At 35.3% G+C, this 12,215-nt stretch overlaps 1 protein-coding gene across 1 annotated transcript; it reads right to left on the bottom strand.

Moving 5' to 3' along the window:
- Window positions 1-921: 921 nt before the first annotated feature.
- LOC141333840 (sterile alpha motif domain-containing protein 3) lies at window positions 922-8,089 on the bottom strand. Its single transcript, XM_073838989.1, has 6 exons — window positions 8,054-8,089; window positions 7,303-7,428; window positions 3,275-4,341; window positions 3,017-3,172; window positions 1,335-1,427; window positions 922-1,251 (listed from the first exon to the last, which is right to left on the bottom strand). The coding sequence occupies exons 2-6, from the start codon at window positions 7,391-7,393 to the stop codon at window positions 964-966; spliced, it is 1,695 nt and encodes a 564-aa protein (XP_073695090.1). The 5' UTR covers window positions 7,394-7,428; window positions 8,054-8,089; the 3' UTR covers window positions 922-963.
- Window positions 8,090-12,215: the final 4,126 nt, after the last annotated feature.

The raw sequence follows: 12,215 nt of genomic DNA on the forward strand, positions 1-12,215 counted from the left end.
AAGGTGGGTCTACTACACAAATATGGCTAAAAAAACGCCAAAATATTGATTATAAAATCACCATTTTTAAGACTACACCAACCACAATGTCTGTAGAGAGTGGAAAAATTAGGCCTTGAAGGGGTTTAATTTTGGTCTAGGACAGGGTGTCTAAACTTTGTCCTGGAGGGCCACTGTCTTGCAGAGTTTAGCTATAACTTGCCTCAGCATACCTGTCTGGAAGTTTTTGGTATGCCTAGTAAGACCTTAACTAGCTGGTTTAGGTGTGTTTATTTGTGGTTGGAGCTAAACTCTGCAGGACAGTGGCCCTTAAGGACTGAGTTTGGACACCCCTGGTCTAGTTCTTACTGGTCATTTATTCCACTAATAAGGACAAATGAAACAATGCAATTCCAGTTTTAACTTTTTTAATATAAAAGTAATGGCAACATTTGTTTGGTCCAAATAATTTGGTAATCATGAAGATCATCTGTGAACAAAAACAAATTTGCAGGCTTTTAGCAGGACATTTCCTTAAACAAAATAAAACACACGTTCAATTTATGAATGCGGGTTTTGGAGGACTGATCCTCTGAACTAAAAACAGTGCTTCAAAACTTATATGAAAAGGAAAATCCATAGATTTAGTGTTACCAAAAGCACTTGCCACACACCATGGGGAAACAAAAAGCTGTTTTCCAAGCTATGTTGTAAGTAAGTATGTGGTTTTACTTTAGAAAAAAGAGAACACAGAAAACAGAGATTTCAACAACACTCTTTGCTAGTTCACTTTTTTTCCACCTAGCAAAAACGAACGCCATTTTTAACATTCTTGCTCGGGTTGATGTTTCAAACATTAATTTTATCCAGGTGTTCCTAACAAACTGCCAACTGTCAAGAGTACAGCTGCTGTAATTGTACGCACAACGTAACTTTTACATATCAAATTTGCATTTGATGACAGCAACCTAATTCTTGACCGTTTTAGTACAGCAGTTTGTTTTTTAGAGACATTACCTTCGGGCTAGGTTTCATATCATCCAGCTCAAGGAAGATCTTTTGAAATGCCTCGAAAGTGTTTTTCAGTTCTTTTGGGTAGCTGAGGTTGAGTGCGTATATCAGCCCCATTAGCAACGCACAGGCCCTGGGAACGTCCAGGTCTTGCTGGACTTCTGTTCCCTCAATCACAATTCTTGCTCTGGCTGGTTCAGAAATTGTGGAACCTCTAGTTATAATAATCTTCATCACTTCGTTGGCAATATCCCCATCATCCTAAGCAGGTCGAAATCAATGTCAGTGTTTTAAGTTATGATATTTAAAAATAAGATTAAGAAAAATTAGTGTGTTTGACTTACCAAACGTTCCTTAAAGAGATCTTCCTCATTTTCTCTGAGATACACTATTAAGGAACGGATAGCAGCCTCTCTTCTGCTTTCCAAAGAATAATCCTGTAAAGGAAAAAAAAAATGTTAGACTGCTCATCCATCGAAACGGGTTTTTAAATACATGACTCTTAAAAAAAAAAAGATGGGGTTCATGAACAAACTGTATGAATTATTGATTTGATTATTGATTATTTTGATTATTGATCATCATCATTGTATTTCTGACCCTCCATCAAATATTCATAAATATAAAAAACAGACAGACGTCCTTAAAGTATTCAGTTTTTCTGTAGGATCTAGTAGATAAAGCTGACTGTTGGTGATTTCAACATTTATACAGACTATAAAAATTATGCATGATTAGTATTGGCTGACATTCTCAACTCCATGACAGCTTCTATAGCTATTTTCATGGCATTCAAAATGAGTGGCTAAAATATATCAGGTTTTACTATTTATTTTCTCTAAAAACTCTAAAACTGTTTTATTTTAGACTAATTTAAAACCGCCCATTTATGTCCAACATATTAAAAAAAAGAGTATTTGATGCATCCAAGGTTTCATATCAATTTTAAAATTGTGGAGTGCATTACTTTTAGACACTTAAAGGAGAAGTTCAGTTCCAGAACATTTACAAATAATTTACTCACCCCCTTGTCATTCAAGATGTTCATGTCTTTCTTTCTTCAGTTGTAAACATATAAAATTATGTTATTTGAGGAAAATATTTCGGTATTTCTCTCCATATAGTGGACTTCTATGATGCCCACGAGTTTGAACTTTCAAAATGCAGTTTAAATGTAGCTTCAAAAGGCTCTAATTTTAGCCGAGGAAGAAGGACCTTATCAAGCAAAACGATTGGTCATTTTCTAATTTTTTTTTTTTTTTTTACAATTTATATACTTTTTAACCTCAAATGCTCATCTTGTCTAGCTCTGCGTGTACTGTATTCTGGTTCAAGACAGGGTAGGTCAAAAATCTCCCATCTCATTTTTAAATTCAAAATCACTCTTCATCGCTGCAGAAGTACCGACACAGTGTTTACAAAGTGAACGTGCAAAGAATATTAAACGCTCTTTACAAAAAAAAAAAAAAAAACAGCCATGTAGGACGATTTTAAATAAAATGAGATGTACGTTTTTCAACATCCCTAACTGTCTTGAACTGGAATACACAGAACAAGAAAAAGACGAGCATTTGAGGTTAAAAAGTGTATAGTTTTTTTGTTTATCGTTTTGCTAGATAAGAACCTTCCTCCTTGGCTGGGATCATTTTGAGCCCTTTGAAGCTGCATTAAACTGCATTTTGAAATTTCAAACTCACAGGCACCATAGAAGTCCACTATATGGAGAGAAATCCTGAAATGTTTTCCTCAAAAAAAAAAAATTATTTACGATTGCACAGATTTAAAAAATGTTCAACTTTAAGTATAATGCACACTTATCACAGTCACTTTTTACCCGGTGAAACAAATAGCACACCGGCCAACCATCACATTCCTAAATTCCTATTGCTCACCTCTAAACTGATAGATGTCACTATAAGACATAAAAATATTATAAACATTAACATTATGAATTCCTGGACAGCTGCTTTTAAACAATGTGAACACTGTAAAAGTTTCTATTTGTAACTGTTACATTTATTCGTACCTCTATCAGCATGTTCTTAATACGCTGAATACTCGTTTTTGAAGACCGTCCCTTTGAGAACACCAAGGACATCATTTTAGGAGCGTACTGGTCCAGCTTTACCATGAACGTTTCCTCCAGATTAACAGTGGTGATCCTTCTAAATTCTTCGTTTATCTGTAAAAATAAGGCACATATAAAAGAGCCAAAATTTGTTAAAGTAGAAACTCAAAAGTAATGTAGCACATACCGCTAACTATTTTATGAAAATATATTTACCTGAGCTGTATCAAAAAGAGCAGGCCATCTGTATATTAAGTCAGTGACTGGTGTTGCTTGACTGACAATTTCCTGCCTGCGAATAGAGAACGTCTTTGCCATTTTTTCAGTGATGATCAGATAGTTCATTCCACTCTTTGCTTCATTTAAAAGCTCCACTCTTTCCAGTTCCAAGCTTTCTTCGGTTTCTCCTTGTGGGTGAGGGGGTAAAAAGTTCACCTCTGCCTTTCTGGGCTTTTTTATATTTTTTGCAGGTGCTTTTTCATTTGCTCGCTTCTTTTTGACAGAGTTAACATCGAGCTCAGGGCATCCAAGCCCTCTCAGTTTTGCTCTGTAGTTGCCCATTTTATATTTTAGCCTCTGTCGCCATCCATAGCATCCATTATATGAGCCTGGTTCTTTAAGACAAGGATGTTTCAGCACCAGCGCCTCAGCAACATCAGACAACTGTGCGCTTGTTGGATAGGCCACATAGTTAAAGATGTTTTCAGCCAATTTCTCTAGGATGTCTGGAAGGACTGGTGTAAAGTTGAGTTGAATTCCATCCTTCCTAAAAGCCTCACTTCCTGCAGCAAGCACAAGTTCTGTATCATAGGCAAAGCGAGGTACTGGGAACTCATTAGGCCAACGCTGTGAGCGCTGAGGCTTGTGTTCAGTTGATGAACAAATCAGTGTATCCTGCAATCCAGAACAGGAACTGCTGACAGAAGGAAAGAAGTCGGTCACTGAAGTGTGCAAAGGGGTTTGGATGCAGCTCTTTGATGGACTTCTAATGGAACTCTCCACATCAGTAAAGGTCAGAGTAAGTGTGGGAGGTTCAACAATGTGAATCACCTTAATTGTGTCCTTGTCCTTGATGTCACTTGTTGAGGTAAGAGAAAAATATTCCTCTCCGAAATCAGCATCCTTATAATGGAAAATAAACTTCCCACTAAGGCCAAATGTCCTCCTCACAATAGACTCCAGTTCACTCACAGTCCCAGGGATTCCATTAGGCAAGTCCAGTTTGCGAATGTCATGCTCTTGAAGAATGATACGAAGTTTGGCTGGACAAGACTTTGGAGGAACTGTAAGAGAAACCACATCACTTCAGTTTGAGTTACAGAAAATAAAGGGGATGAGGGTCTTTCCATATAAACACGCTTTGAAATGGTGGCAGGAATATCTGCAAGCATGTTGTCTAAAAGTGAAATGGAAAGCACCCTTGTTGAAACACTTAAAGGATAACTATTGCCAAAACGCAACTTGGGCTGTTTTTTTTTTTCAAAATCTATATTTTTACAACACTAAGAAGGCTCGACACACCATGAAACTTTGCTCGAAGTATCGCCTGGGTCTCTACACATGAACTCCAGCATTGAGAACATTGTTTGTGTACACAGAGATTACTAAAAAGAACGTTTTTGAACAACTCACTTTCACTGTTTGGGTTTCTGCTCGCGGCCGTCTTGCCAGTCAAGAGGTGTCGATCTCCAAATGCGAGGATGGATAGCTCCTAAAGCATATTTCCATATAAATGCACGGCTAATTCGTTGTTTTGTCGCAAGTGAAAAACAATATTAATCTTCTAGTTGTAATAAGAGCCTCATATAAGCCTAATATTTCGTCCTATGGAGTCCATTCATTCGCATTCGGAGATCGACACGTCTTGACTGGGAAGACGGCCGCGAGCGGAAACCCAAACAGTGTAAGTGAGTTGTTCAAAACCTTTCTTTTTAGTAAACTCTGTGTACACAAACAATGTTCTCAATGCTGGAGTTCATGTGTAGAGACCCAGGCGATACTTCGAGCAAAGTTTCATGGCGTGTCGAGCCTTCTTAGTGTTGTAAAAATATAGATTTTGATGAGCTCAAAGTTATGCCCCTTGAACTCCCATTCACCGGCCACTGACCACAAAACGAAATCACGGTCAATCTCAAAAACGGCTCGTTTGTTGTAATTATGCTTTTAGATATAAGTTTGTCTCGTTTACAGTAAAAAAAAAAAAAAAAAACAGCCCAAGTTGCATTTTGGCAATAGTTATCCTTTAAGATCAGAAATAGGTCTACTAGGATGTTTAGCTATTACAAAACCTGATTTCCAGATTACCCCCAAAAATAGCCATATTCAATCACATTCTGAAACAATATGCTTACCAGTACATTTTCATACTATAAATCAAACAACTAAATACATGGTTTTTTATTTCATTCATTTTGTCTCTTTATTTCTACTTGTCTTTTACATTGTATCATTTCACAGAAAGGTATTAACTGAAACAAATATTTGAGGGACTGCCTCTACACAATTGAAGAGATAGCCTTGCACAACTGCTCAATATTTGAAACTAAAGCCAAACATGTTCATACTGTATGTGACCCTGGACCACAAAACCAGTCACAAGGGTCGACATTAAGATTTATACGTCATCTGAAAGCTGAATAAATAAGCTTTCCATTGTATTTGTTAGGATAGGACAATATTTGGCCGAGATACAACTATTTGAAAATCTGGAATCTGAGGGTGCAAAAAATCTAAACATTGAGTAAATCGCCTTCAAAGTTGTCCAAATGAAGTTCTTATAAATGTATATAACTGAAATTTGACTCATACAATGTACTTTTGGCTATTGCTACATATAAATGTATGTACATGTACAAAGCACTGGTTATAGAATGTTATGCTACAAGTTAAGTGAAGATCGTGCTGTGCAGAATATCAATTTGTATAGGCAACATTTTAGGAGTTTTTAAAATGTATCTGCATCCAAGGCGTTATGATGTCCATGTCGAAAGAAATTTACAAAAGTGATTTAATGTCCATAGAAAGCACATTAAATACAAGTGTCTACTTTTAAGGTTTTGGAGAATAAAATGTCAAAACATGGTTGAAATAATGTTACATTGTCATTCAGTGTAAGACAATATTTATGTAAAAATTCAAACAACATGCTTATTCTGACTTGTACATATTAAAATATAAAAAGAATAAGGCAGCATATCAAATTTTATTGTGCTTGAAATTAGTAAAAAATTCTTACTGACAATTGGACAAAACCTAGAATAGTGTCAAATTTTAAAAATGTAATATTACAACTAATTTACTGATACAGTGAAATTGATGTTAGATAGTGGGACAGTCTTACAGATCTGAAACAGGGATGACGTTTTTTGCGGGCAGTTCAAGTGGCAGTTTATGGAGGCATGGAACAAAAGAATAAAAAAAGTAAATTTGATTTTTGTATTTCAAAATTCAGGCTTTATTTTCTCAATTCCGAGATTATATCTCACAACTTTAATAAGGAAAAACAACTCGTCATTCTCTCTTTTCCTCTCGGTTCAGAGGTTTATATTCCACACTTCTGGTTTTTATTCTCTCAGAATGAACAAACTCACTAGTTTTGTTAAATCGAGTTATAAAGTCTGAATTAGGAGACATAAACTTGCATTTGCGAGAAAAAAAAAAAAGTCAGAAGGGTGAGATAAAATAAACAAGTGTTATGTAAAATGTTAATAGTAATAGTTTTAAATAATAGTTCATGCTGTAACTGTAGGGCTAAGACAATAAGTCTATGAACAGCATGTGTGAATATTACGTAGACCGTTGATCGTTTAAATCAAATTTTATGAATAATCATAGCAGTTTTCATCCATAGTATGTCCATTTAAACATCTGCGTTTAGCTTCAAATGGCGGTGACAGTATTCTATAAAAATTATACGCATCCGATTTTGACATGAAAAGGCACAAAAATATATTTTTTCTCTTATTCCATGAATTTCACCCGTTTGCCTCCACTTGTTACCAGTGTTACCAGTTACTTAAAATTGGTCTATTGGGTAGTCAATAATATAATAATAACTACTTTTGTATTTAAAGCATGACAAGTCATGGCTGCTCACATGCTCTCAACATGTACGTTCACACGAGTCAATCCATACAGTGTCAAATAATAACACTAATATTAATATAACATTTTCAAAAATATAAACACTCAACATTTAAATGAGGATCAAATGACTGAGTTTAGCTTTAGGAATGAAAACCAACCTGTTTGTTCCACAGTATCTTCATCTTTCACTCTGAATTCTTCTACAATCATCATGTCTTCGTTCTCCACTTTAATAAAAGCCATCTTCATACGCGTGGATTTCACTTGCTTCAGCTGGAGTTTTTCTGTGTGTGGATACATTATCATGTTTAAAATCAGAACAGAAAGAAATCTCTGGGTGCTAACTAGAGCTCCCTAGTTTAGTAGTCAGTGCACTGGTAAGGGCTTAAATTAGACACAAAAATACTCTAAACTAGCACTTCAAATAAAAAGAACATAAATTATACATGCACTTCATGATTAACGATGATTTATATTTGCATTTAATTTGAGGATAAGAAGAAATTACACTTTAAGATATTAAACTTTCATTACAATTTGCCGTGGGTTTGCAAAAGCTTGCATTTACACTGTTTTGACCAGGTGTTGTCAGTGTTCGGTGATTCGCGCGCTTCGAAACAGCGAATCATTTTGCGAAGCATTTGGTTCAATTAACTCGAATTTTTGAAAAGCCTATGTCCCATCACTACTTACCAGTGCTGAATTCATGTTTACAATAAACTGATTTAGGACATATGGAGCGAAATGAGACGCGCCTTTTCTGGACGCGCACAAAATAACGTTATTAAAGTATTGCAACATTTTGTTTAATCAGGGAAACTTAATTTTACACCGCTTACGAAAGACACTATAAATCAGTGTGAAGTGTTTGCATATATTTAAAAACTTTAAATGGTTAAAAACACAAACCCTTCTTCAGCCGACTCGCAGCAGACGCAGCAGCGCGGCGCGGCGCAGCGTTTTGACGTCACATCACCCGCCCAGATTAAAAGTCCCACACACGTCTAAAGCACAAAAGTGCATTGAAATGTGTACAAATATGTCATTGTAAACCATGGTTTATTTCTTTATTTCTGAAATTCATATTTACACACACTTTGTCCAGTGATGGGCTGAAAATAGTAGCAGCAACTTATAATGTTAGAGTTTGGTATAAAGTCTGAACGGCAAATTGTAATGTTTGTGTTCAGACACCTTTATACCAATGTCTGGAAACTTTTTTATTTGGAAAGAGTATTGTAGAAATACAAACTAAGTAAGTATTTTATAAATAAAATAAATCATTTGAATATTAGGGTCACAGACTACTTATAAACACAAACAAACAATGTTAAACATTCAATGAGTATTAAAACATGTTAGTTAAGTGTTTGTGTGTTTTTATAGTGCAAAGCTAAATGGCTGATAAATGATTTCTAATTTCAATTATTTAATTTCAGTTATTTGTAAAGAAATTACAAACAAAACAGGCTGAAAATGCTGAAAAATAACAATAGCCTAGAAACCATCACAGAAATGCTTTTTACTACAAATACCATTACAAACATTACAAAGCGGAAAATTATAACCATTAAAAGGATTTAAAAATGGTTTCCTGTGGTGTTTTTGGGATATATTCCTTTAGGATTTATTGGTTTTAACAAGCCACCAGTAGAGAACGACCAATAGGCATCATTACAGTTTCCATTAAAAACAGTAAAACCATTATCTGTGATATTCTCTATTGTTTTTGTTTTTTTTTACTTTAACTAATGTAGACTTTAATGAAATAGAGTGGACCTCAGTGCCTACTCTCAAAGTAAAGTACAATAAAATACATTCTACAATACATAACATACAATTAAGGAATCCATTATCAATTTTTGGCTGAAAGAGATAAAGGTCACAGATCATATTTATATGTAACTAAATTGATTTTACTTGAAAATGCAATCTGCTATAACATATAGTCATGTATCATACAGTGTTATCGGCATGGCATTTTACTTAAAAAAGTAGTTAGTTATAGTTGCTAGTTATTCTCACAAATAGCAAAGAGTTAAATCATTGTAAAAGTAACTAATTACCAGTGAAAGTAACTATTGTGTTTCTTTTTTTTTTTAATGTTCAAATATGTCAATAAACAACATGGGTGCCTCTAATTTTAAATATATTACATGAATGAAATGGACACTACAATACATTATTATTATAAAACATTCTATATGCCTTGTGGGCAGTGCGCCGACTTGCGGACCTTTTCTGATCCCATCCCCTTTCTCTCTCTCCCACTCATTTCCTGTCATATCTATATCAATAGAAAGACACCACAAAAAACAAAAACAAAATAAAACATTCTACACTATTTTAATGTTGCAATGGGACAATGTGAGAGACACTATCACTATGAGAGACAATACAGGTCCTTTTCAAAAAAAATTGCATATTGTGATAAAGTTCATTATTTTCTGTAATGTACTGATAAACATTAGATTTTCATGCCGCTGTTTCTGGTTCAAAAGTGGCTTGACCTGGCACCTGTACACGGTGGCTCTGGATGTTTCTACTCCAGACTCAGTCCACTGCTTCCGCAGGTCCCCCAAGGTCTGGAATCGGTCCTTCTCCACAATTTTCCTCAGGGTCTGGTCACCTCTTCTCGTTGTGCAGCGTTTTCTGCCACACTTTTTCCTTCCCACAGACTTCCCACTGAGGTGCCTTGATACAGCACTCTGGGAACAGCCTATTCGTTCAGAAATTTCTTTCTGTGTCTTACCCTCTTGCTTGAGGGTGTCAATGATGGCCTTCTGGACAGCAGTCAGGTCGGCAGTCTTACCCATGATTGCGGTTTTGAGTAATGAACCAGGCTGGGAGTTTTTAAAAGCCTCAGGAATCTTTTGCAGGTGTTTAGAGTTAATTAGTTGATTCAGATGATTAGGTTAATAGCTCATTTAGAGAACCTTTTCATGATATGCTAATTTTTTGAGATAGGAATTTTGGGTTTTCATGAGCTGTATGCCAAAATCATCAATATTAAAACAATAAAAGGCTTGAACTACTTCAGTTAGTGTGTAATGAATCTAAAATATATGAAAGTCTAATGTTTATCAGTACATTACAGGAAATAATTAACTTTATCACAATATGCTAATTTTTTGAAAAGAACCTGTATTGAATATCTGATACTATTATTATTAATATTATACTGATACTGAATACTATTATATAAAAGCTACAGTATAGTCAACATTTAAAGTGGATCAAAAAATGAATCAAAGTTGACCTAAGACAAGAATGTGTATCGTTTTAGTTTTAGGACAACTTTGATGAATGGTTTTTATCTACTTCAAATGTTGACTACTATATATATAGTATCTCACTCCCTCACATTTCAGCAACCATTTTAGTATATCTTCTCAAGGGACAATACTATAGAAAACTTGGATATATTTTAGAGTAGCAGCTTGTATATCAGTATAGATTTACTGTCCTCTGAATATAACTCAGCATACAGCCATTATTGTCAAAATAGCTTGCAACGAAAGTGAGTACACCCTAAGTGATAACAGCAGTATGTTGTTTAACCATGCAAAGCCACATGTCTGCTGGACAGGACCATACAAAGTTTTGTATCTTGTATTAGAGCGGTTAAAATTAGGTGCTTTAAGTACAATTCTCTCATACTGACCTCTGGATGTTCAACATGGCATCTCATGGCAAATAAATCTCTGAGGATTTAAGAATTAGAATTGTTGCTCTTCACAAAGATGGCCAAGGCTAGTAGAGGTTCAGTAACACCCTGAAACCAAGTTACACTACAGTGGTCAGGATCATACAGAGGTTTTCCAAGATGGGTTCCATTAGAACAGGCCTTGCAAGGGTCAGTCAACCAAGTTGAGCACTCATTCTGTGCGTTTTGCATAGGCGTCGTCGCAGAAGGAAGCCTCATCTGAAGCTGGCACACAAGAAAGCCCACAAACAGTTTGCTGAAGACAACCTGTCTAAGAGCATGAATTAGCTGGAACCGTGTCCTGTGGTCTGATGAGACTATAAGATAAACTTGTTTGGCTCAGATGGTGTCCAGCATGTGTGGCGATGCCCTGGTGAGGAGTACCAAGAAAATTGTGTCTTGTCTACAGTCAAGCATGGTGGTGGTAGCATTATGGTCTGGGGCTGTGTGAGTGCTGCTGGTACTGGGAGCTGCAGTTCATTGAGGGAAACATGGATTACATTATGTACTGTACATTCTAAAGCAGAACATGATGCCTTCCCTCCAGAAACTAGACTGAATGGCAGTTTTCTAACATGATAACGATCCCAAATAGTGTTGATTTTGGCAGCCTGTTTTAATTTTAGTTTTAGTATAGTCTTTGTGTGAAGCTGTCATTTTAGTTTTTATTAGTTTTAGTCACGTTCATACTCTTTTTAGTCTAGTCCAGTTTTAGTCAACTAAAAGTCTGAACATTTTAGTCTTATTTTAGTCAGAATTTAACATGACTATTTTTGTCTAGTTTTAGTTGACGAAAACTGATGACATTTTAGTCAGTGAAAATTTATTTCTTTTTAATAATGCAATTCTATTAAACCCAGTCAATATAGGATAAGTACCTAGTAGTATAGACAAAACCAAAATTTTATTTTAGCCAAACCCATTTCAAACAGTTTATCTCATTATATTATTATTACCTTGTAGACTCAAGAATACATCCATTCCAGACACGAAAGCTGCTCTGATTTAAATTTACTACATTTATTTTACCAACCAAACATGTTAGAAGTACACACAAAAATTTAATAAAATGAATAAAAACAATAAATAAAATAGTGTCACATGACAATACTAGAAAAAAAATTAATACATTCAAGTTTAACAAAGAGAAACATGGTGCTTGAAGCTACAATAATAAACTAAAGAGTGCAAATAAAATGTGTTACTTCTGTTGCTTGTAAACTGAAGTCAGATTTTGCATCATAAAACTATTAAAAGATATAACACTACTGTTACAGAGGCGGTGAGAGGTAGATCCAAATGCAGCTTTATTGACGGACGTGGTCAAAACAGGCAGGGTCAATCAAGACAAAAGCGTAATCTGAA

The sequence above is a fragment of the Garra rufa genome, chromosome 4 (genome assembly GCF_049309525.1).
Source record: "Garra rufa chromosome 4, GarRuf1.0, whole genome shotgun sequence".
Lineage (NCBI taxonomy): Eukaryota > Metazoa > Chordata > Actinopteri > Cypriniformes > Cyprinidae > Garra > Garra rufa.